Source organism: Octopus bimaculoides, chromosome 25 (assembly GCF_046866305.1).
Source record: "Octopus bimaculoides isolate indiv1 chromosome 25, ASM4686630v1, whole genome shotgun sequence".
Taxonomy (NCBI): Eukaryota; Metazoa; Mollusca; class Cephalopoda; order Octopoda; family Octopodidae; genus Octopus; species Octopus bimaculoides.
The window spans coordinates 11,645,896-11,673,270 of NC_142952.1; the positions used below are offsets into that span (position 1 = coordinate 11,645,896).

Consider the following 27,375-nt stretch of genomic DNA (forward strand, 5'->3'; position numbering starts at 1 on the left):
ATTTATTCCAGCTTTCTAACTTCTGTGTCCAAGTCCTAAGAAGGTTGATTTTTTTGCCTTTCATTCTTTAGGAGCTCATAAATAAAGTACCAGTTCTATACTGTGCATATTCATATATATGTATATGCATATATACTTATAAGTATATGTGAATGCATATATATATATATATCTTGAAGGAAGGATAGTGGACTGGCTGGCCGAGGTAGATTCGGTTATGCTTTCAGGTTTGTGTCGATGTAGAATGTTACTCGTTCATGCATGCACAGTTTGCTAGCATGGTCGAATTTATGACTGGAATATCGTATTGATGAAGGGAATTGAGTATTTATCACTCATAATCCAGAAACGCGTCTACGATTAATCTTCGGAATGGTTAGTTTTCATTGTTTTTTCTTCTTGTTTTTGCCTTTGTGAGTTACAAGTAATTCTATCTGTTGGAGTCTCAGCTTTTTTAGCTGCTATTTCTGAACTTCTTGTATGTGGTGAAGCAAATATTTGCTGATCCCTTAATTATGTTTATAAATATATATGAACTTTTAAAATAAGTTCTCCACCGATAATGGTGCTTACATACCGAAGGGCTTGGTAAAAATTATTAATTGTTGATTTATTAATAAATTAATAAATTGATAATCCTTTACCCTTTTAATTTGTAATAATTATATATATATATAGATAGATTGTGCATGTGTGTATTATATATATTAGTCTTTTTGACCAACTACTTACCATATATCTGACTGTGTAGTGAAAACTCCATCTACCAATGATTCTGGGGACATCCATCGAACAGGTAGCAAGCCTTCTCCTTCTTTACGATAGTAGTCATTTTTATATATATCTCTAGCGAGACCAAAGTCTCCTATTTTCACCACCATGTCCCGGGGGTTCTTTGATGACACTAAACAGTTACGAGCAGCTAAGTCTCTATGTACAAAATGCATTTCTTCTAAGTATTTACAGCCCCGGGAAACGTGGACACAAATTTTCATTAGATCCAATAATGTTAACGACACTTGGCTTGTCTGTTAAAAAAAAAAAGGAAAAGTATTATTTAGAATTGAGAGAAGGAGGAGGAGAAGAAAGAGGAGAAGGAGGAGGAGAAGAAAGAGGAGAAGGAGGAGGAGGAGGTGGAGGAGGAGGAGGTGGATGATGATGGGGGGATGATGGGAGAGGGGGATGGGAGGAGGAGGGAGAAGAAGAAGAAGAAGAAGAAGAAGAAGAAGAAGAAGAAGAAGAAGACGACGAATGAAGCTGATTTGGAATTATTTCATAATTATTACTTTCTTTCTTCTTACTCATTATTAAAGATCTTCAGATTAAGCAGTGGGGAAAACTAAAATAGAATAAGATTAGAATTTTACTGCAGTGGTAGGGAAACACCAGTCTTTTACAAATTCTTTAAGTGTATTCTGAGGCTGAACCGGTCAAAGTTAAGTTAATGGCTCGGAGAAAAGAATTCAAAGACTTAAAATTTTTACGAAGTATTGAAGGCCAATCTCAGGATGCTGAACCTTAGGATGAAGTATTGAAGGCTAATCTCAAAACTTGAACCTTATGAAGGAGATGACAGAGGAGTGAGATATGTGGTACATTGCTGTACTTGTGAAGTCCAGTCCACCACAACAGAACTGAGATCCTAAGACCAAGGTGCCACATAAAAAGCACTGGTGATGGTGCCATGTAAAAAGCACCAAGTACACTTTATAAAGTGGTTGGCATTAGGAAGGGCAACCAGCCATAGAAATCAGGCCAAAACAGACTGTGGAACCTGATGTGACTCTTGGCCTTGCCAGCTCTTGTCAAGTCATCCAACCCATACCAGAATGGAAAACAGATGTTAAACTTTGATGACGAATCCAAAGACCAAAATCTGGGTGGTGTAACAAAACCAATAACAAAATACAATACCAACAAAGCTATGAGAACACAGAACGAACAATAAAAGAAAATGAATGAAAATAGATGCCAATTACTTACCGATGTTGGTCGGTAGTTCCTTAAATAAAGAAGTAAATCTCCGCCTTCCATCAGTTCCAAGACAATAAATTGAGGATTACCATCAAAACAGACACCTAGTAATCGTAGAATATGTTCGTGTTTAAAATTGCTCATGAGCAAAGCTTCTTTTAAGAATTCCTCCTTTTCGTGTTCTGAGGCACATTTCCTCAGGGTCTGAAATAAAACAACAAAAAAATAATGAAATGTTGCTACTAAGAAGTTAAGAATATGAATCTGATAAATCATAATGGTCATAACAAATTATTTATTATGAAGGGCATCCAGCTGTAGAGACCGTGCCAAAACAGACAAATGGAGCCTGGTGCAGCCCCTGGCTTTACCAGCTCCGGTCAAACCATCTGACTCATGCCAGTATGGAAAAGGGATATTAAATGATGATGATGATGATGATAGTAAAATATTTTTAAAAATAGAGAAATATCAGGATCTAACCAGAGACAAAAGGTAAAGGTAAAGTTACCTTTCAGAGTCATACTGACATGTAAGGGCCAGTTTCTACTCATTGTTGCCAGCTGAGTGGACTGGAACAACAAAAAGTGAAGTGTTTTGCCCAAGAACACAATGCATCAATTAGATCGACCCCAGCATGCAACTGGTACTTAATTTATCGACCGTGAAGGGATGAAAGGCAAAGTCGACCTCGGAGGAATTTGAACTCAGAACGTAACGGCAGACGAAATACCGCTAAGCATTTCACCCGGCGTGCTAACGTTTCTGCCAGCTCGCCACCATGATGCAGGATCCAGTTATGAAACTGCAATGGACTGTCACTGACTCAGTTATAGATTTGAGCGGTGCCTTCTGTAGCCTGTCCATCATGTGCCCCTTCTTCATCCACTGGTTCAAACATTGAGATCTGTTGTAATTATCACCTGCTTGTTCCACTGTTGGGGTCTTTGGGGGTTTGGTTGCACTTATCATGGTGGAGGGGCTTGCATGGCCCTATGAAACTGAGTGCAATTCCTTTGGAAGTTCTAAATTCCTTGGCAGCAAAGTCGAAAATAAGGACCCAGATATAGCATATAATATTTACAAAATACTACAAATAATAATAGTAATAATGATGATAAACAGCGTGAGACACAAAATATCCAATACCAAATTTAATTATAAGATGATGATATACAATGGTAAATCTCTAGTTATATATAAATTTATAATCACACTAACATCATAAACAACAAACATGTTCAGAATAACAATTAACTGGAACCACTACAGCAGGGGTTTTCACCTGGGGTCCATAAAAGATTTTTGGGAGTCCATGTAATAAAATAGTAAAATGGGGATCCACAATAGTATTTTAGGGGCCACTGAAAAAATTTTGCTTTAGATGTATGTATTGGTATGCATTGCAAGAAACAGCTAGGTTTTTTTCTCTAACATTTTACATAGTTCCACCTACACAATGTGTAAAAAGCAAATAGGAATTTTGAAAGAAGTTTCTATAAAACTAGTGTTTGAACATTGAGTGACTATAGGGGTCCACCAGAATAAAATAGTAATCAAAGGGATCCATCGATTAAAAAAAAAAAAACTAGTTGAGAACCCCCGTTCTGCAGTGTAGCTCAATCTGCTAGAAATAGCAGTCAAATCTTCATTAGTTCGTGCACCAACACTAACTTAAATGAAGAACACGTTAGATAATGTTGTCCTACAAACTATTAAAAAAGTTGAGGTGGTCACAGTTGGAACGCTTTTGATCAAATGTCTACTGGGTCAGGGTTGACTTGGGGCTAAACACCACCAACAACAATAGCAACAACAAAAGCAATACCTTGACAGCCACACGTGTTTCTCCATTTGCAACACAGCTTTTACAAACGCCTTCAAAAACTTCGCCAAAAGCACCGCTTCCCAAGAACTTCTTTCTGATGAGTTGATCATGTCGGAAATGAGGCAACGCAATGAGGTCAGCATCGGTTGGTACCATACTGCAAAAATCACAAAACAGAAAACAATTTGAAGAAACGAATAACCAAAAAATAAGACAAAGTGAGTTTTACCATTCTTGATAATAATTCTAGCAATTTTTTATGAAGAATGGTTAGATAAACTGTCTGTAACTTAGTGGTTTGGCAAAAAGAGAATGACAGAATAAATATCAGGCTTAAAAACGAATGAGTATTGGGGTTGATTCACTTGACTAACAAAAAAAAATTTTAAGCGGTGCCCCAGCATGGCCACAGTCTAATGACTGAAACAAGAGAGAGGAGAGAACAAGAGAGAGATATGTAGAAAAAGAGGGAAACAGACAGAGAGAAAAGGAGAGGGAGAGAGTAAAATAGATACACAGCGTGGAGAGACAGCTAGACAGAGGGATAGATAGATAGATAGAGAGAAAAAGATATATATATATAGAGAGAGAGAGGGGGGGAGAGAAAGAAAGAGAGTGTGTGTACATACCCAACTGAATAAAGGGTGTTGTTCTGCTGGACTGCTATATGTGGTAAATCTTGCAAAGTAGCCAATTCCACATCAGGATTGTGACCATCATTGACATGAGTGATTCGCTTTTTTTCTGTTTGTTTTTTCTTGAACACTGCAATAATTAATAATGGATTAGTTTCATCAGCACTTGTATTTCTTAAAATACATGATTACATTTTAATGTGTGTCAATACATACACACACACGCATACACACACACACACACACACACACACACACACACACACACACACACACACACACACACACACACACACACACACACATTATTGTATATTTTTCATTCAGAAGGACTCAATGCTACTTCATTTTCAAAATATGTCTGGTATGTAAAAGATTGGAAATTGGAATAAATTACTCAGATAACATTTTCAATTACATACAGGTGAGGAAAAGCATTTTTTTGAAGAACACTTCACATGGTTTAACTTCCGATATCATCTTCACAGATTTATTACAAACTTTTTCATACATTCCTAAAGAACTCTTGTTGCACATATATGAGTGTGGATATGTATATGTGTGTATGTATGTGCAAGTACATGCATGTATATATGAGTGTACATGTGACAGAATGCAATAATGTCTTAATAAAAAACTGCATATATCTCCATCTTTATTACAGCTTCTTGTGGCTCTATCAATCACAAACATCAGACAAAATGCTGTTTGGAAATTACTATTTTTAAATCTCATGTGAGATATTCAGCAACAGTTCTTTGTAGTAAAAATTGTTTGCCAACATAACATGGCAGTCCTGGTTTAGGACCTCTAGCCAAACAATTATTCTGTGCTGATGAAGAGAAATAACCCAGAAATCGTGATATACAGATATTGTTTTGAGCTGAGTGGGGGTGCTAAATTCCCTTGTTCGAAAATATAAGGACACAGATCGTGTCGCATAGCCAGCTGGAGACGATGTCTCCTGGGGCTAAATTACAGCAACATTAGTCCTAAACCAGGACTGCCATGTTATGTTGGCAAATGATCTTTACTACAAAGAACTGCTTATGCATAACCTTTTAGCATTAAGATTACTCTGCCAAATGTAATGCTTAGTTATTCACATTGTTTTGAACTGAACATGCAGTATCTTGTAGCTTTGGATATGGTCAGTTTAAATGCTTATGGATTGAAGGTGCATAGCTTAGTGGTTAGGGCGGTATTTGACCATGAGTTCAATTCCTGGTGATGTGGTGTGTCCTTGAGCAAGGCACTTTATTTCATGTTACTCCAGCTGACAAAAATGAATTGTAGTTGTAATTCAAAGGGCCAACTCATGTCACACTCTGTGTCACCCTGAATCTCCCTGAGAACTACATTAAGGGTACACATGTCTGTGAAGTGCTCAGCCACTTGCACATTAATTCCATGAACAGGCTGTTCTGTTGATTGAATCAACTGGAACACTTATCATCATTACTGACAGGTGCCAAATGCTTAGGGGTTGATTCTGTTCTCTTACAGTCTAGATCAGGGGTTGTCAACCATTTTTCATCTTTGGACCTCTTTGACTACTATTTTATTCTGGTGAACCCCCATAGCGATTTCATTCTTAAAAACTAGTTTTATCGATACTTCTTTTAAAATTCTTATTTTGGTTTTCTCATATCAACTTGTGTAGATGGAACTATGTAAATTGTTAGAGAAAGAAACCCAGTTGTTTCTTGTAATATACACCAATACATATATCCGAAGCAAAACTTTTTCAGGAGCCCTTAAAATACTTTTGTGAATCTCCAATATATTATTTTGTTGCATGGACCCCTCAAAATCTTATATGGACCCTGGTTGAGAACCACCGGTCTAGATAGAAACCCTACCAAAACTGAATTTGGCATTCATCTTTTCAGTTTGATAATATGAACAGTTAAGTAATTTGTTTGAACTCAGTGAATGTTCAAATTTTTAACAATGATTTTTTTTACCTGATTAATAATGATTTTTTAATAATGACTTTTTTACCTGTCTATGATAACTAAGACAAATAAGTAATAGGAATTTAAGGTATTCCAGTGATGGTGGAAATTGTTAAGATAATGATTTCCCAGTGTATTAATCTGATCAACGTTTCTTGCTTGATACCTTGTGGTGGTGATGGTGGTAGTGGTGATCAGACATCAGACTGATTGAGATAGAGGAAAATTATATTTTTGTTTATTACTGATTCCTTCATCACTGATCTGGGATAACCAAGTGCACTAATTGTGGACCATGTTGCACTTACCACAGATAGATCTGTGATAACACGGTTCAGCAATGATTCTGCTTGTACAACAAAAAAACGTCCCTTAGTGAAGTGACCATCCACGATGCTCAACTACCCAGAATGCACTGACTACCACTTGTATTCATATGATGTGTGTATGTGTGTGTGTGTGTGTGTGTGTGGAGGGGGGGGGGGGTGCTGCATGGCTCTTTTTTCTACTTGTTTCAGTCATCAGATGGCGGCCATGCTGGGGCACTGCCTTGAAGAATTTATAGTCAGACGGATATAAGCTGGTACTTATTCTGTTGGTCTCTTTTGCTGAACTGCTAAGTTATGGGGAATGCAAACAGACCAACACCTGTCATCAAGAGGTGGCTAGGGGACAAGCACACACACACACACACACACACACACACACACACACACACACACACACACACACGACTGGCCTCTTTCAGTTTCTGTCCACCAAATCCCCTACTGAATCTGCTCACAAGGCTTTGGTTAGTCTGGGAGCTAAAGTAGAAGACACTTGCCCAAGGTACCATGCCGTGAGACTGAACCTGGAATCATGTGGTTGGGAAGCAAGCTTCTTACCACACCTCCGTGATTCATTCAAAACAATGTAAACAAATAAGCAGAACATTTGACAAAGAAATCTGAATGTTACATCAGTTAATTAAAAAAAAAAATAAAGCAAAAAATATAAAAATCCAACTTACAAATACAAATTAAAATAACGATGATGATGATGATGAAGAGAGTAATTGGGATTAGAGCATATTGATACATATTGCTACTGGTTGCTCGGTCAATTTCTGAAACAATACAAAGAAAATAATAAGCGGTAATTAACTTTGTCATAAAGCATTACTTTAATGAGATAAATTTTTTTTTGTTTTGTTTTGTTTTTAATCAGCAAATCTAGATAGAAATTTCAAGGACCTACCCCATTTTATCTATTTCAAAAGAGGACACACAGACAGACACTGTCATAGAACGAAGTTGGATCTCAGAGAAGCTGATATCGATGGTATATCTTTTGTTGTGTTCCTCAGCATGGAGGAGCAAGAACAGGAGATCATTAATGAAATATATTCAGAATTTAGAACAGAGTAACACATAACAGAGATGATAATATATGAAGAAGGGAGTGGGTGAATTGAAAGCCCAGTTTTTCTTTTTCAATTGCCAAATTCTAGAATAATAAATGCAAAATTCGAGTAATTACTGACAGAATATATACTTATTTAAAGCAACCATTTCCATTTAGGAGTGATTTTTATTCGATGCTTTTAAAGAATCTGCTATTATTTCCAAATCCCTGTTGATCCACTCCAAGATTACAATGGTCTGTGTTTATCTCTTTTCAAAGAAGTTTTCAGTTGCGAACGAGCTCAGCTTGTGATATAACACTTTTACAAGTCAAATATTCACTATCATTGCCTATCATGCATTTGCTTAACGTCCATCCATCCGGGACCTCTAGATCTCAGTCTACATTTGTTCTAAAGGTTTGTACTAAACCTTTATGGAATCAGGATGATCCCAGGATTGAAAATCTGGCATTCATGTGGTTCTTGAACATCCAGCATTGGAATTAGGTCTGGATGATGATATGTTAAATGCTAACAGTTGAAAATTCAAATTTTAAAAGAACTCCCAAAATTTGTGAACGTACATGTTTTTCATTTAAACTGAATTTAATGTAACACCGTGGAGGCGCAATGGCCCAGTGGTTAGGGCGGCGGACTCGCGGTCATAGGATCGCGGTTTCGATTCCCAGACTGGGCGTTGTGAGTGTTTATTTGGAGGGAGGGCACTAGTTGATTACATCGACTCCAGTACTCAACAGGTACTTATTTTATTGACCTTAAAAGGATGAAAGGCACAGTCAACCTCGGTGGAATTTGAACTTAGAACATAAAGACAGATGAAAGGCCACTAAGCATCTTCCCTGTCGTGCTAACAATTCTGCCAGCTTGTAGCCTTAATTATAATATTAATAATGATGATAATAAAAATAATAATAATAATGACGATGATGATAATGTAAATGAACCAACACCGGTGGTCAAGCGAGGGGGCCATACACACACACACACACACACACGCACGTATATATACTACAGGCTTCTATAAAGTTTCTCTCTAACAAATCTTCTCACAAGGCCTTAGTCGGTCCAGGGCTATAGTAGTAGAAACTTGTCCAAATTGCCGCGCAGTGAGACTTAACCCAAAATTAAGTGGTGGTAAAGAATACTTCTTAACCAGACAGTTATGCCTGCGTTTTAAAATAATTCTTTTAAAGTAACAAAGGTTTACCATTGTTTCTGACGTCACTTTCCGTCTCTCCTTTGGTTGAAAAAAAGATCGAGTAAAACGACTGGCATTAACAAATGTTGAAGAGGAGCGAGGGAGGTAACTCTTGGTTACTTGAGATCATAAATATACTTACGGTGAAGGAATGGTCGGCTGTTTTTACTGAAATTGCTCCAGCCTCGAGAATTTCTCGCTCTCACTCGAAAGACGTAGTTTTTACCATCCTGTAGGTGTTCCTCTATGATCCAATGTGGAGCGGTATCATTGTAGATAGTTGTCCAATTCCCACTGTCGGCTGGTCTGAAAGCACAACACAAAATCATAATTATCGCTTTCTGCTATAGGCAAAAATTCCTGAAATTTTAGGGAAGGGGTTGGTTGTTTACATCGAATCCAGTGTTTGGCTGGCCTTTATTTTATCGACCCCCAAAAGGTTGAAAGGCAAAGCTAACCTCGGTGGAATTTGAACTCAGAATGTAAAGACGGACGAAATGCCGCTAAGCATTTCGTCCGGCGTGCAAAGGTTCTGACAGTAATCAAATTGTACTAGAATGTGAATTGGGGTTAAATGAGGAAAAGTTGGGGGGACAACTAAAGAATTGATTTTTCTTGAGACCTATCAAAAGGGGTTATGTGTAAAAAAAGTGTTTTATTGTAATACAGCTCCTATTTTTTTGTGTCAACAACTTGAAATGAAAAATCTAAACTATAAACAATCACATATTGATTTTAGATTTTGGCACAAGGCCAGAAATTTCAGAGGTGGGGAGATATTTGATAACATCAAACTTACCCACTACTCAAATGGTACATACTTTGTTAACTCTGAAAGGATGAAAAGCATAAGCCAAAAGAATGTACTCTGAATACTAATTGGTTCCACTGGACCAGAATCTTAAATTTGGAACCAAAATCCAAATGGCAATGCATATTGTTTGACTAAATCTGAATTAGGCACAGTAGTTATTCTACTGAAATTCTTTGCCAGAAACTTCAAATCGCAAGCCTAATTGAAGCTATTCAACTGGAATTATGACACTAAACCTCTATGTGGAGGGCATGGTTAGACCACAAAGGCAGGCTGGTTAACTGGAGATTATCAGCAGCCATAGGAGGGAGGATTTCTTTAATCTTCTAATTATTACATAATGTAAAAAAAGTTCTCACTTGTATTGCAGTTCAAAGAGATTTGGTGGCACTTTCTCTTCTGGATGTTTCCATGTAACTTCTTCGTAGCCAGAGTTTAGTTTGTGTACATAAGGTATTGATGGAGGAGAAGGGAATTCAACTGGAATGGTAAGAAAGAGAAAAAAGAAAAAAAAAAAAGAAAGATGATTTATTGCTTGAGAAATTTTGATATTTTATTTAAAGAAAACATGACAAAAAAAAGAAATGTTTCTAAAAGCAATATTTATTGATGCACTCCTTAAAATCTAATACAGACAGATAACAGGGAGACGCCATAGTAGGATGGTGAGAGGTGGTGCTATGCTAAGAGAAGCAAAGCTGAGCTAGGAGGAAGAAATAAGCAGGTAGGAGGAGGTGATACTTGGGGGTGGGGGTTATACATGATTGGTAAAATAGTCCTGCAGAATCTCACACTCACTAACATCTTCACTAGTAAAAGGACCGAGAAAATAGGTGACCAAAGAGTTTCACTTACCAAGTGTTCTGACTGAATAAAGAACGCTGCTATTAACGTGAGGCCAATGTTTTCTAAGTTGAATGTGATTATGGTATACAATTCGGACAGCAAATTCATATAAACTATTTGGTTCAAGGTTGTCAAAGAACATGTTGAAAGTTTTGTTTAGTACTGGCTGTACAATAAATTGTGCTCTTTTCGAATACCATGTACGCATTGTGGAGTTCTGTGAATGGAGAGAAGACAAATCATTATTTGGTGATAAAAAAGAATTTCATTTTCTGAAATGAAAGCAATTAGAAAGAAAAAGTAAATGTTTCCCTTAAAGCTTACTCTTATTTTTTTCTCACACCCCGGCACCTCCACCACACATTATTGTTAGGCACATATCAGCTAAGATCTTGTGGACTTATAAGTACAGCAAAGTGATTTCAGCCAAGACTGTCCCTTCTTTCAGACAGTGTACCACCCTACACACATAAGACCACATTATCGAATGTGTAGTCCCCTCTTATAAGATGTTGGGAAGTAATTTGTGAGAGATTTTAGCTACTATTTTTAATAAATCAAGATACTTTCTTTCACGCACACACATCCAAATATTTCCAACTTCTGTTCAACAAGTATTATCCTAGATGTCCAATAAATATTATCCCAGATGTCCAATAAGTTTTATCCCAGATGTCCAATAAGTATTACCCCAGATTTCCAATAAGTATTATCCCAGATGTCCAATAAGTATTACCCCAGATGTCCAATAAGTATTATCCCGGATGTCCAATAAGTATTATCCCGGATGTCCAATAAGTATTATCCCAGATGTCCAATAAGTATTACCCCACATGTCCAATAAGTATTATCCCAAATGTCCAATAAGTATTATCCCAGATGTCCAATAACTATTATCCCAGATGTCCAATAAATATTATCTCAGTTGTCCAATAAGTATTATCCCAGATGTCCAATAAGTATTATCCCAGATGTCCAATAAGTATTACCCCAGATGTCCAATAAGTATTATCCCAGATGTCCAATAAATATTATCTCAGTTGTCCAATAAGTATTATCCCAGATGTCCAATAAGTATTATCTCAGTTGTCCAATAAGTATTATCCCAGATGTCCAATAAATATTATCTCAGTTGTCCAATAAGTATTATCCCAGATGTCCAATAAGTATTATCTCAGTTGTCCAATAAGTATTATCCCAGATGTCCAATAAGTATTATCCCAGATGTCCAATAAGTATTATCCCAGATGTCCAATAAGTATTATCCCAGATGTCCAATAAGTATTACCCCAGATGTCCAATAAGTATTATCCCAGATGTCCAATAAATATTATCTCAGTTGTCCAATAAGTATTATCCCAGATGTCCAATAAATATTATCTCAGTTGTCCAATAAGTATTACCCCAGATGTCCAATAAATATTATCCCAGATGTCCAATAAGTATTATCTCAGTTGTCCAATAAGTATTATCCCAGATGTCCAATAAGTATTACCCCAGATGTCCAATAAGTATTATCCCAGATGTCCAATAAGTATTATCCCAGATGTCCAATAAGTATTATCCCAGATATCCAATAAGTATTATCCCAGATGTCCAATAAGTATTATCCCAGATGTCCAATAAATATTATCCCAGATGTCCAATAAGTATTATCCCAGATGTCCAATAAGTATTATCCCAGATGTCCAATAAATATTATCCCAGATGTCCAATAAGTATTATCCCAGATGTCCAATAAATATTATTCCAGATGTCCAATAAGTATTACCCCAGATGTCCTATAAATATTGTCCCAGATGTCCAATAAGTATTACCCCAGATGTCCTATAAATATTGTCCCAGATGTCCAATCAATAAAATTATGTTCAATCAATTTGAAATCACTGTTATTCTTTTTAAGGGCCGTTTGTTTTAGATAACAAGCTGGCAGAATCATTAGCATGCTGGGCAAAATTCTTAGCGGCATTTTGTCCGTCTTTATGTTCTAAGTTCAAATGCCACAAGCGGGCCAACTTTACCTTTCCTCTTTTGGGGTCGATAAAATAAGTACCAGTTGAGTACTGGGGTTAATGTAATCGACTTGCCTCCTCCCCTCCCGAAATTGCGGGCATTGTGCCAAAATTTGAAACTAATATTACTGCTATATCTTCAGCATCTGAGTTCAAATTCTGCCATAGTTGACTTACCCACTCCCCCTAAAATTGCTGGCCTTGACCCAATTTTGGAAATCATTATTAAAAGGTTGTTAGCAATAGCAAACATCCATTACCTTACTGATGATCACAAATGCATGAATTGGTGTATCAGCAGGTGTTGTCCAAGAAACATTTACAGACGTTGCTGTGACATTGTGAAACCTGATTGGTGACAAATGCTTAGCAGTTTTGTTGGTTGCTTCCAGTGTATTGCTGCACCATTTTATTTCGCTTTCACAAGCTTTTGCCTGCGTTGACACGAGAGGTGAAATGTTAGATGTTAGAGGTCGAAAGATGTGAAACAAATGTTTATATGTTTAAAAAAAAGCACAGATATGAAGAAATCAGTTTTTAAAGACAAAAATATATCCATTACTATCATTACAATATATAATTCATATATGTATATATATATATATATATATATATATATATATATATATATATATATATATATATATATATATATATAAAGGTTATGAAGGGTAATGGAGTCAACCAGACCCTAAAGATACAGGTAATACCGAGTAAGTGCTGTATACCGACTAGTTTTGCCCCAAATGTGGTTGTAACATGAATGGGGAATATAATATAGGTCGTGTATTAGCGTGTGTATATATAAAAAGAGAATGAGATCAAGAGACCAATGGCATAAGAAATTTATATTTTATGCATATATATATATATATATATATATATATATATATATATATATATATATATATAACCGCCTGACTGGCCTTCGTGCGGGTGACACGTAAAAGCACCCACTACACTCTATGAGTGGTTGGCGTTAGGAAGGGCATCCAGCTGTAGAAACTTTGCCAAATCAGATTGGAGCCTGGTGTAGCCATCTGGTTTCACCAGTCCTCAGTCAAATTGTCCAACCCATGCTAGCATGGAAAGCGGACGTTAAACGATGATGATGATGATGATTAAGGAAATAAATATTTGCAAAACATTTTCTTACCTGAATCTTATATTCATGTTCTGGTTTCAAGTTTGTGAGAATATATTCCAGTGTATCCGACACGTTTTTGTAAATTTTACTATGAAGGAGCTTGATGGTGCTTTTCTGGATCTCCCCTGTGCTCAGGGTTGTGGTGTATGTGACCACATACACTAACAAGTTTACATTGCCATTAGGCTGCAGAGGAGGTTTCCAACTTACTTTGATGTCTTCATAAGTCAGAGTAAAGGCTTCAAGATTTCGGATTGAAGTAGGAACTGGAACAAAAAAAAAAAAAAAAGAATTAAAGATATACAATAATAATGGTTCTTTTTTCCAAATTTTGGCACAAGGCCGACAATTTCAGAGGTGAATCGATTACATCAAGCCCGGTGCTCAACTGGTACTTATTTTTTATCGACACCCTAAAGGACAAAAGTCAAAGTTGCCCTTGGTGGAATTTGAACTCAGACTGTGAAGACATGAAATGCTGCTAAGCATTTTGTCCAATATACTAACAATTCTGCCAGCTCTCCACCTTAATAATAATAATAATAATAATAATGATTTTATTTTATTTATGCACTCTTTTAAAGCCTAGCCAGGCTCATGGGCCCGGTTTCTTGGTTTCTATGGCATATGTGTTCCACCTAGCTGGACGGGATGCCAGTCCATCGCAGCATTACTCAAGAAACAAGAAGAAAGAGTGAGAGAAAGTTGGGGAGAAAGAGTACAAGAGGGGTTGCCACCACCCCCTGCTGGAGCCCCGTGAAGCTTTTAGGTGTTTTCGCTCAATAAACACACACAATGCCCGGTCTGGGAATCGAAACCACGATCCTCCGACCATGAGGTCGCTGCTCTAACACTGGGCCATTGTGCCTCCACAATAATAATAATAATAATAATAATGATAATAATAATAATAATCCTTTCTACTAAAGGTATGAGTCCTGAAATTTTGGGGGAGAGGACTAGTTGATTACATCAACCCCAGTGTTTCAATGGTACTTAATTTATTGACCCCAAAAGGATGAAAGGCAAAGTTGACCTTGGTGGAATTTGAACTCAGAATGTAAAGATAGATGAGATGCTGCTAAGCGTTTTTCACAGCAAGCTAACAATTCTGTCAGCTCACCACCTTAATTCTGCTACTAAGAAGACCTGTCCTCTACAGTAGAAGCGTAAAGGCCACTCCCCCCAGTAACAAAAACAAGTAAAATAACAAAAGAATAAAAAAAATACACTGTTTATATGGTCCATAGAAGAAACTGTATAAACTAACTGAAATGATGGTACTCAGTATCAGGAAAATGCATGTAAAATTCTGTTCTTGAAAGCAAGTTTATGAAAGTTGAAAGTTTGGTACTTATATACAGGGTGTCCACAAGGTCTGGGTACATAGAGTAAATAAAATCATAACATAAACAATTAAATATAAGAAATAATAATTTCTTAAAGTATGTGTTAATCCCCATGTAGGTACATGGAGTAAATAAAATAATAACGTAAACAATTAAATATTAGAAATAATAATTTCTTAAAGTATGTGTTAATCCCATGTGGGTACATGGAGTAAATAAAATCATAACATAAACAATTAAATATAAGAAATAATAATTTCTTAAAGTATGTGTTAATCCCCATGTACCCAGACTTTGTGGACACCCTGTAGAATTGGTAAAATAATCAAACAATGAACTTACCCCCTGCCAGAGTTTGTTCAATCTGAGGCAAACTAAGAATGTCTGCACGATAATCTGTGTATATGTTACTAACAGCTACTTGAAATAAATATTTGGTGAAGGGTTTTAGAGGATAAATAACGGTTTTCTTCAGGAAGCTTACCTGCAAATTGAGAGAGAAATTATGCAAAGTTTCAGATTAAAGTGTACATCATTTATTATAAAATAATGAGAATATTGCAATTAATTCAATAATTAGGTTGTTGTTATTGTTTGACCCCAGATCAGCACACACTGAAGGATCTTACCAGGCCTGTTGCTAGTCTTAGGTGCTTGGAGGTGCTTCAGAATATTCAAGGTGGGCACTATTTTGGATTGTGAGAAAATTTTTTGGGAACAGTATTTTCTAAATACTGAATAGCAGTGCCATCCTGTGCACCCCTTTGTTGTTGTTGTTGTTGTTGTTGGCACTCCGTCACTTACGACGTCGAGGGTTCCAGTTGATCTGATCAACGGAACGGCCTGCTCGTGAAATTAACGTGCAAGTGGCTGAGCACTCCACAGACACGTGTACCCTTAACGTAGTTCTCAGGGATATTCAGCGTGATACACAGTGTGACAAGGCTGACCCTTTGAATTACAGGCACAACAGAAACAGGAAGTAAGAGTGAGAGAAAGTTGTGGTGGAAAATTGTCAAGAAGGACAAAATGTCGATTTGGCCCTGGCGGAATTTGAACTCAGAATGTAACAACAACACTACCATATACTGAACAAAAGTGATACCAGAAGCAATAAAGTTTTACTTACAACTGTATGGCAGGGAATGTTCTTTGCACATGATGTGTCGTCCATGCCTCGTTTCAGTTCGGTGTAATGAATAGTGTAGTTTGTGGTCGGATGTGAAACATCATTACAATCTTGATGCCATTTAATGTCGGACAGACGTAAAGTGATGCTGGTATTGGTGCGTGAGACAACAGTGATGCTGTTGTCTTTCGGCAATGATATCAGGCATTTTTGGTCTGAAATTTAATAAAAGAATTCAACCAAAGATATCTTAGTGCTTGGTTTTGAATAAAATGCAAGACGATACTGCTCAGAAATTAATACATTTTAGCAAACATTTGCAGGGCAGAAGAGAGAAAGATTTTATAAGAAAGTCAAGTTGTACATAGTTCCATCAGAGAACTTCAGACAACAACAAAATGTTTCCCTCCCTCTGTTTCTTTCTTAGTGAAAAAGGAACTTTATGGGTACAGTGTGTACATGTATTGTGCATGCATGTGCATACATGTGCATGATTGTGCATGTGTGTGCTTGCATGTGTACATGTGTGTGTGTGTTGTAGTGAGATGTGGTTCTTGAATGGTTGGTTCGTTAGTGTCATTGTTGTAACGTCCACTTTTCCATGCTTGCATGGGTCAGACATAATCCATTTTACGTCCAAATGCTCTTCCTGTCACCAACACTAAATTTACCATGAACCTAATATTTCCCCATGGCCAAACATATTTCCATAGAAGATTGGAAACAAATGACGCCATTTGGATAACAGTGACACTCATATACACCTGCCACACAGTGTCCAGATAATGAGGTACACACACACACACACACACACTAAAAACTGGGACACTGTTGGCTATGATGACAAGGGTTCCAGCTGATCTGATCAACAGCCTGCTTGTAAAATTAATAATGTGAAAGTAGTTGAGTACTCCACAGACACACATGCCCTTAATTTAGTTCTCAAGGAGATCGGCGTGACACAGTGTGTGACAAGGCTGACCCTTTGAAATACAGGTACTACTCATTTTCGCTAGTTGAGTGAACTAGAACAACATGAAATAAAGTGTCTTGCTCAAGGACAACAACACACCACCAGGAATTGAACTTTTGACCATAAGGTCGTGAGCCAAATACTCTAACCACTAAGCCATGTACCTTCACAACACAGACAGACAACACAGACAGACAGACAGACAGACAGACAGACACACACACACACACACACACACACACACACACACACAGGCGTCATTCAGTTTCTGCCTTTCAAATCCATTCAGAAGGCATCGGATAAACCTTCAGCCAACTCAGCTGTAAATGAGTTCCAGTTATAGCTGGGAAGTTAATCCTGTGAGGGACTAGCAACCTATCCAAAGGGAGTGTTATAATCTTAGTCACTTATACAACATGGAAACTGGGTTAAATCCCAGCCTTATGAGTCCTAGAGCTCACAACAGACCTAATATTAATCAATATGAGAGGCAGAGCACAAATAAACTGAGATAGTGGATACACTAAGGTTATTCATTTATTTCAAATTCCAATATGAAACAAAAAACAAAAAAAAAATATTTAAAAACCAAATTTAAAAATTAAAATAACTTACCAGGTAATGGTTGAAGGTGGGACCCGAAGGCAACAATTTTATTAACGTTCGATACTTGGTTTATACGAAGATCCTTCCCATCATGCTTGCGGACGCTATAGATGTTGTTATTATTACCATTATTATTTCTGTTGGACCAATACACACGTAAGTGGTCTGTAGTCAGGGAATTGAGTGACTCAACTGAAATTGGGAAAGACAAATGTGTATGAGAATAAATATCTGAGGTTAGATATTGTTGATAAAAATTATTAGATAACTCAAGAAAACGCCCCCCCCCCCCGCCCTCCACAGCATTTCTCAAGAAGATTTGTCCTCAACAGCAGAAGTGCTTATGCTGCATCCCCTGATGAAGAGTCCTGCACTGGTGACAACTCATACATAGACCCCAGTGTTCAGCTGGTACTTATTTTATTGACCCTGAAAGGAAGAAAAGCAAAATTGACCTCGGTGGATTTTGAACTCAGAACACAAAGACAGCATCCAGCTCTAGAAACCATGCCAAATCAGATTGGAACTTGGTGTAACTCTCCAGCTGGCCAGCCCTGGTCAAACAATCCAACCCATGCCAGCATGGAAAACAGGTGCTAAAGGATGATGATGATGATGATGAGAGGACTACAAGATGGTAATGTACCAAGGCTACAAAGTGATTATATAGAGGGCTATTTGGCTGAATTGGCAGAACATTGGTCAGAATACATTACAGTACTTAGTTACAATCTTTATGTTCTGAGTTCAAACCAATGCACATCTATTTCACCTTTCATCCTTCTGTGATCAATGAAAGAACCAAAAAATTTTGTAGTCATTAAGAACTTTATAATTCTACTTTTTAATTTTTTTTATTAGAAATAAAGGTTCCTTGTCTGAGTCTAATAACGAACCATCCAAGAATAAGATATGTTTTGGCAATCAGGAAGACTGTATTGATATAAATATCCACAGCTAATGATGAAACGATTAAACAAACCACAAAATTATAATTCTAGAAAGAAGTATTCATCATCATCGTTTAACGTCCGCTTTCCATGCTAGCATGGGTTGGACGATTTGACTGAGGACTGGTGAAACCGGATGGCAACACCAGGCTCCAGTCTGATTTGGCAGAGTTTCTACAGCTGGATGCCCTTCCTAACGCCAACCACTCAGAGAGTGTAGTGGGTGCTTTTACGTGTCACCCGCACGAAAACGGCCACGCTCTCGCTCGAAAATCCTACAGGAGCCAGTCAGGCGGTACTGGCAACGGCCACGCTCAAAATGGTGCATCTCATGTGCCACCCGCACAAGAACCAGTCCAGGGGCACTGGCAACGATCTTACTTGGCTTGGGATTATGTATTCATTGATTTCTTAAGGAGGAGATCAATGAAGAAAAATTAGACACCAATCACAATTTTCTCGTGGTCTTTGATTATTTTAACTATTTCAATCCATTATATCCTTCCAGTAGAAACATAGGTAATGTGTTGATATCTGAAATAAATATTAACACGTGTACAGATTGGTAGGGACTAAATACACATCTGCATTTAGTTCACTTGGTTTCCAACAGAAATTTCAATCAGATTCGTTTTATAATTTCCTACCTCAGACAATGCTATTCCCAGAGAAAATAAAAGCCACAAAAAGACTCATTTCTGATTTTTATCAGTTCAACAAGCAAGAAAGAAGTTAACAAAAAAAAAATAACTGCAAATAATATCTAAAATCTTATCAAATTCTTACATTCATTAGACGTTTGAGAAAACAGCTTCTGACACTGGCATCCATCGCTATCGGTTCGCCACAAACTTTTTTCCAGAAGATCAACAAAGTATATATCATCGTTAGTGTAATCAACTCCGAGAGTGCTGTCAATTTTGACATTGGTTGGACACTGACAGTTCTTTTCGGGGCTTCTTTTACGAAGTCTTGAATGCTGAGCAGGCAATATTTCAATAACATCACTTCCATCAGTTCTACTTTTAAAGACTCTGGAATTCTTCATATCTTCAGTTTCAGTCCAGAAGAGGGTGCTGCAAAAATACAATTCCATTTATTTCAATTCATTAAATAGAAATTCAACAGAGGAAAGGAATAAGTTTACCAAAACAGTCATTCCAGCCATGTCACTCTATAAAAAATTATCTCCATGTAAATCCTTGTCAGTTTTGTTGGGCTGTTTAACTTAGGGAATTGTACTTCATCTCTCATAATTCTTAATCATTTTGGAAATTGAAACAGAAAGATAAGATATGCTTGTAAGAATATGGTAGGATGTTTCGTTAAATATCTAAATTCAGTGCCTCATAAATAGCACCTGTTGGTGTCCTGTACAAAGCAACCATACTGATACCAAGCAGAAAGCACCAATGCTGGTGCCATGCAGAAAGCACCTGTGCTGGTGCCACATAAGAAGAACCTGTGCTGGTGCCATGTAGAATGCGGCCATGCTGGTTCCTCATAATAGCATTGGTGCTGGTGCCATGTAAAAAGCACCCAGTAGACTCTGTAAAGTGGTTAGCATCAGGAAGGGCATACAGTTGTAGAAACTATGCCAGAGCAGAAAACTGGAGCCTGGTGCAGTTCTCCAGCTGCCAGCTCCTGTCAAACTGTCCAACCCATGCTAGCATGGAAAATGGATGTATGAAGATGATGATCATGACCATGATGACTAATAACTAAAAAGACAAGATGAATCTTACCTTAGTGCTATTTGTGCAACAGCTCAACTCTGGTTCACCATACACACACATCTCACCTTCTTTCATCCCTTATTCTGTACTCAGTGCTACATTACAGCACGAGTACACAGGGCAGTAGTTTACTGGGGGCCCCACAAATCTACAGCTTAATAGGTTTGTCTATCAATAAATAAATATTAGAAGGACCCCACTACATTACTTTACCCATGGGTTTAAGGCAGTCACGAGAGTCCTCACCATTCCTTCTTCCCCACAATGTCTTCTCCTTGAAATCCTTTTGCTTAACCTAAACAACCATGTAACCAATCTTACTAGTTTCTGGATTGTCTGCAATGATCATGGGCTCTGCCCCTCCTCAATACACACCATAAAAGTATATATATATATATATATATATATATTTATATATATATATGTATGTATATTTGAGAATTGATTAACTCTTTTATATTTTTAGTACAAAAACAGGAAGTTGATGAATTTTTAAAATTATCTTCTAATTGTTAAAATTCATTACAGTTAATACATAATTATATGAAAATTAATTAACATAGGTGGTATGAATATATTAACAAAAACTCATTATTATAGTGAGGGAAAAAAGAAGAAAATTATTAGCTAATAACATTTTAATTACTTCAGCAAGCAGAGGAGACAACTTGGCCATGTTTCAGGCTTATAAAGATTTCATCAGCAACATCTACATTTCCTATAGTTACGATAGAAAAATTACTAAGTAAATGAACAAGATTGTAACAAACCTGGTGAAAGGGCTGACTTTCACACTGTAGATGACTCCATTGCCATGTCGGCGAACACACGGTTCTTTGATGTAAATGTTATAACAATGGATCTCTGCTCCAGCTGCGATGTACAGAGTGTGGTCAATCCAGTCGACAGTGAGGTCATTGACCTCTTTTTTAAATTTCTTCAGCTGTGAACATAAACATGAGAATATATAGAATCGACAACATATACATATGTGTGCATGTGTGTGTATATATATATATATATATATATATATATATATATATATATATGTTTATATATGTATATATATAAATATAAATATATCTATATATATATGTACATGGGTATGTAAAAGACACCACCATGCTAGAGATGGCAGTCAAAACTTGACTCTAAAACCACGTCAAGACAAAGAGACAAATAAACTAGCAGAAAATTATTGGATATTTTTTTGCTAGTTTATTTGTCTCTTTGTCTTTTCTCCTGGTGCTGTATGAATACTTGATGTAGCTTCCGAGTCAAGTTTTGACTGCTGTCTCTAGCATGGTGGTATCTGTTAGATACCTTTAATTATAATTTTAATTATAATTATGCACTTGATATGATCGGTATTTTAAATAATGATCTTATCCTTATATATATATATATTAATATTTAGCAGAAGCAATAGAGGGACTCAAAGGGTGAGGATTATATATATATATTAGAAGGTTTGGAGGTGATGTACATGTATCATATATTAGAAAGAATAATAAGGTACTCATATATATATATATATATATATAAATTGCCAAACAAGTGTGACGTCCTATACAGGACAGTGCTACTGACGTTTGTAGTATATATATATATATGGATGGATAGAACATAAAGGAGATAAAGATATAAATACTAAGAAGAATACTGGGTTTTTAAAAAAAAAAACCTTAAATGGAATGAACACACACACACACACACACACACACACATGTGTGCGTAAGATATTATATAGAAAGAGCAGTCAAAATAATGATGCAAATTAGTGAAAACTGAAATATTACCATTAATGAGAACACAAAATTTATTGAAATAACTCCTGAAATTGAAGCTAATTTACAAATATTTGAATTGACATGGCTCATAGCATGGTGCTTAACAATATCTTTTTCCAATTGCATCAACATTAAAATAATGCAGGTAAAATGGTAGAAACAATTTATGGCACCTAATTTTTGAGAGAGAGAGAAAGAGAGAGAGAGAGAGAGAGAGAGAGAGAGAGAGAGAGAGAGAGAGAGAGAGAGAGAGAGAAAGAGAGAAAGAGAGAGAATTTGTGAAGTGAATGCTACTGCTCTTTCCAGTCTTAAAGTGATGACTCACAATGTTGTTTGATATCTCTCTCTTTACAATCTTTAAAAGCAGTTAATAGTTTGTAATTTGAATCATTAAGTTATTTCTTGTTACAAACATTGAACCAAGGTGGGATATCTCACAATGTTTAAGCATTAGTAAAATAACCTATCTTGCTAATGCTAAGTGACTGACAAATGATTTTGTGGAGATAAAATAGTAGTCAAAATAGAAGAAAGGAGTCTAAGGATGTATAATACATTATTTGATAAGATGAAACAGTAAGCATGTATAGTGCATGTAATTGGTAAAAAAAATCAGATGAAACTAAGAAAATGATGGGTCAACTCTAGTTAATGGGCCTATTTTTCTATTTCCTGTCACAGGATGTTTCTTATTATGTCTAATATTTACCCTTTAGCATTCAGATTTCTTTGTCAAATGTAATACTTATTTATTCACATTGTTTTGAATTAATCATGCATTATCTGGTACCTTCACGATTTCAATGACATGTTTGTATATTTTCAGAATGACATTGTAGGATAGGTATGAGAGGTTGGATCTGGTAAGTATTAACATAAAACAGGTACAATATTTGGACTGGATATGGCTGGATTAAATGCTAAAGGGTTAAAAAAAACCCCGCAGTCATGAATGTCCATAGGATTGCACCTGGAAGGTTATCCTCTGAGGCACAAGTCCAGACAAGATTGTTTATGGAAGATCAGCAGTTGCCTGTGCACACCAGCTTACCATCTCCTCCATGCCACTTAAAATGACTGTGAAGGCCTCCTCTAATCATTCCACCTAATGTAAAATTATTTATTTATGTATGCATGTGGCAGATGAAACAATGACTGCGTGTTTCTCATTTTGTAGAATACACCGATACTATGAAACAGTGTGTCGCGTTGCATATTTTAGCCATAATATCTAGGAAAAACACACAGAGACACCCTCAAAGGTATTGTTTGTGTTTTGATATACCAAGGTATGTATCTTTAAGAGGTAAGTAAGACAAGATAGTAAGATAATAGCCCATTATCGTAATGATAGTAATCATCATCATCATCATCATCATCATCATTTAACGTCTACTTTCCATGCTGGTATGGGTTGGATGGTTTGATTGGGGACTGGTGAACCAGATGGCTACACAAGGCTCCAGTCTGATTTGGCAGGGTTTCTACAGCTGGATGCCCTTCCTAACGCCAACCACTCCGAGAGTGTAGTGGGTGCTTTTACGTGCCACCGGCACGAAGGCCAGTCAGGAGGTACTGGCAACGGCCACACTCGAAATGGTGTATTTTATGTGCCACCTGCACAAGGGCCATTACACCTTGGAAAACAATACACGGACTACACCAAAGTTATTGGTTGAGTGTGTGTGCTTACGATGGTGTGTTACTAAACTCTCTGGTCTGAGTTTGGGTGAGCAAGCGTCATGTCAATAGTGTCGAGGTACAACTTTTTTCGGCTGGATTTTCAACCTTATTGCAAGCCTCACTGGTTCTTCCTCCCAACATTTTCGGATTCCAGGCGTCAAGACAAAGAAAATTGCCGGGCTGGTGCTTACGACACTCTGTTACTAAACGCCTCATATATGACAGAATAATCTGAATGCTAAAGGGTTAGAATATGCCATATCTAAATACAAGCAGAAAACACTGCAGTATAATTCTTGGAATGAAGACTTACCGTTATTTTTTCCATCTTGTTGTTGCGCATGATTAAAGTTGATCCATCGTTGATCCAGAAGAAGGAATTATCTTTAGCTAAAAAGGTGAATGCACGAGTGGATCCTTTGAAGGAGATTTTCTTGGAGATCTTTAGGTCATTATCCATTTCAGCTAATTTGATGCCCTCTTCGGATGCAATCAACAGTTCAGGTAATGGGTTAGTGTCTGCAATAGATCAACATAATCATCATCACCATAATCACAACCACACCAAAGTCACCCCTTCAACCACTACCATCACATATGCTGAAGTCATCCTTTCCCTACTGCTACTGACACCACTGTCACCACCATATCAGTCTCCTCCCCTCCCCCGTGCCACTGATGTTGTCCAGGAGAAAGGCAAAAGCCAAAACACTTTGGCACCAGTGACATTGCAACTTATTTCTACAACTGAATGAGTTAAAACAATGTGAATAAAGTACCACGCTCAACAACACATTACACAGCCTGGTCCAGGAATTGAACTCACAATGTCACAGTTGTAAGCCTGATACTCTAACCACTAAGCCATGTGCCCTCACTTAGGTATCTTAGATAGTAGAAGAGTATTTTTTAAAAATTAATTAATTAATTTAATTAAAATTAAGCAATGTTTCCCTTTGTTAATGATAATCTAAAACAAAAACTACAATCCTCTAAATGCTTCTTAATTAATTAATTAAAAATAAATTAAACTAAACCTTCATTGTGTTCAACAACAAGAATTTCAGTTGCTACAGTTGTTGTTTTGACCTAAATCAGCTCTGAATGAGCAGCCTCACAATCAACGACACTCCAACAGTGACAATCCCACCTTTCATTGCACGCACTCTGCACTCAGAGTCATATTGTCCAATGTGTGCTTCTTGTCTCATAAAATATAATGTCATTTGAGGGATATTAGAGTGTCGTTGCAGGAAAAGTTGGTGATGACACAAGGAACAGATGATGAAATTTTGGTAGTGATCCGGGGATTTTTATGGATTCTTTTAGGATTTTTCATTTGTTATACTTACTTTACATGAGGTATTACAATGTTACGTTCTTTGATTATCTCCCTTGAAAACACGTTCATCATTTCCACGTAACCTATGATGGCATTGCTGTTTCCAAAGTTTATTTTCGTTTCTCTATTTGTAACTTTACTCGCGTATCTATTTTTAAATGAGCCGTTTGGTGGAGGTCTGCGCTCTCCGAGTGCTTTTCTAGTTATAAATTTGAATTGATCGCTTGAATCATAGTGAATCTCTCATTAGCTGATTACACAAACATGAGCAGCGCTCCTATGGATGCACTGTAGTTACTCTCTTGAGAGAGCATGGTGATCTTGACCATTGATCTAGGATTCATTCACTCAGTGTCAATCTAAGAAGTACCGTTGGCTCAGTTGAGTTCTTAGGCTACCTCTTTACTATCTGCCATGCTGCAGTTCCAATTTGAATGTAAATCTTTCTTTAGCCAATTATACAACCATGGACACAGCCCCTATCAATCAGTTGCAGTTACTCTCTTGATAGAATTTGGCGTTCCTGACTGTTGATCTTCGAGGATTCCTCTGCTCAGCACCATTAGCTCAGTTGAACCCTTCTGCTACCTCTTTACAACCTATCATGCTGCAGTCCCATGACTTCTTCCCTGTATCCCTATCAGGGTGGCTGAATGGTTGCCATGCCTTACCAAAGAGCAGCCTGTAACTATGCAGAGCACGGTCGTCACGAGATATAAAATGGAGTTTTGACAAGCCAAAAGCAAAAAGAAAACGACCGAGAAAAATTCTCAAGAAAGCAAACTAAAGAGTAAAAAATTACATTATTTACATTATACGGATATATGTCCTCACCTTGTTTGTTGCTAACACAACGTTTTGGCTGATATAATGTAATTAACGTAAATAATGTACATAATTCCTCATCTCTTAAATATAGAAATGTAGCCAAAAATTGGTTTTGAAATTGAAGAGAAAAGCTTGAAAGCACTTACTGTTACTTGTGATGGAAACATTAACAGACATTTTGCTACAGGCAAAAATAGTACAAGCCTGAATCTGGAAGAGAAAAAAGAAATATAAATATATATATGAATGTATGTATGTATGTTTATGTGTGTGTGTGTGTGTGTGTCTTTGTGTCTGTCACCCCACCATTGCTTGACAACAAATGTCGGTGTGTTTATGCCACTGTAAATTAGCTGTTTGACAAAAGAGTTGATAGAATAAGTACTAGGTTTACAAAGAATAAATCTTGGGGTCGATTTCTTCAACCAAAACCCTTTAAGGTGGTGCTCCATCATGGCCATAGTCAAATGCCTGAAACGTGTAAAAGAATAAAAGGATAGTCTACTGGTTGGTTACCTATGTTATAAGTCTGCTCAGTCGGGGCTGACCTGGGGCTAAACAGCAGCAACAACAACAACAAAATTTTTCTTGAAAATATACTGGAAGGAAAAGGGAGCTAAATCTGTAAGAAAATTTGTCTTACCTTAAAGGTGTAAGTGCGATTAGCTCCAAGTCGTTCGGCAATAAACTGGCGTGTATGAGGTTCAATATCAGTTTGTTGCCACTGAGAAGAACTGGAATCAGTTTGATAGAACACTTTGTACTTTTCAAGTACACCAAAGCGGTTATTCGGTGCTGACCAACGTAAATCAGCAGACAGAAATTCTTCACTTGATTGTAATTCTTTCCTCTTGTTAATGTAAACTCTTGGATTAAGTGGTTCATTAGGCACTGGAATACAAAAATTAACAAAATAATGAAGACCTGTTGAGGCAAGTGACATCGAAATCGAAAACTGAACCAAATTCGTTGACTGGCCCCCATGCCAACCTTCCTTCATTGGACACTAAACTCAGCTTGCAAAGACCTGTTGGGGCAAGTGAGATCGAAACTGAACCAAATTCGATGACTGGCACCTGTGCCAGAGGAGCGCTAACATCACCATCTGAGCAGGATCACTGCCAGAGCAGCGGTCTCGCTTCCATGCCGGTGGCACGTAAAAAGCACCA

The 27,375-nt window shown here is 37.1% G+C and overlaps 1 protein-coding gene across 14 annotated transcripts in view; it reads right to left on the reverse strand.

The window, feature by feature from the left end:
* LOC106879977 (proto-oncogene tyrosine-protein kinase ROS) overlaps positions 1-27,375 on the reverse strand; it is a 337,180-nt gene that overhangs the window by 52,401 nt on the left and 257,404 nt on the right. For all 14 annotated transcript variants that reach the window (XR_016238343.1, XR_016238342.1, XR_016238344.1 and 11 more), the window contains 18 exons: positions 26,850-27,097; positions 26,353-26,416; positions 24,350-24,555; positions 21,334-21,506; positions 19,614-19,903; positions 17,887-18,069; positions 16,299-16,513; positions 15,512-15,653; positions 13,830-14,086; positions 12,934-13,107; positions 10,671-10,878; positions 10,175-10,295; positions 9,144-9,307; positions 7,408-7,503; positions 4,432-4,567; positions 3,803-3,959; positions 1,984-2,178; positions 733-1,028 (listed from right to left, as the gene is read on the reverse strand). Coding sequence is in view for 11 of the 14 variants with exons in the window: in XM_089341842.1 (XP_089197968.1) it covers positions 733-1,028; positions 1,984-2,178; positions 3,803-3,959; positions 4,432-4,567; positions 7,408-7,503; positions 9,144-9,307; positions 10,175-10,295; positions 10,671-10,878; positions 12,934-13,107; positions 13,830-14,086; positions 15,512-15,653; positions 16,299-16,513; positions 17,887-18,069; positions 19,614-19,903; positions 21,334-21,506; positions 24,350-24,555; positions 26,353-26,416; positions 26,850-27,097 (3,325 nt within the window). In the remaining 3 variants the exon portion in view is untranslated. The remainder of the gene's footprint in view (positions 1-732; positions 1,029-1,983; positions 2,179-3,802; positions 3,960-4,431; positions 4,568-7,407; positions 7,504-9,143; positions 9,308-10,174; positions 10,296-10,670; positions 10,879-12,933; positions 13,108-13,829; positions 14,087-15,511; positions 15,654-16,298; positions 16,514-17,886; positions 18,070-19,613; positions 19,904-21,333; positions 21,507-24,349; positions 24,556-26,352; positions 26,417-26,849; positions 27,098-27,375) is intronic.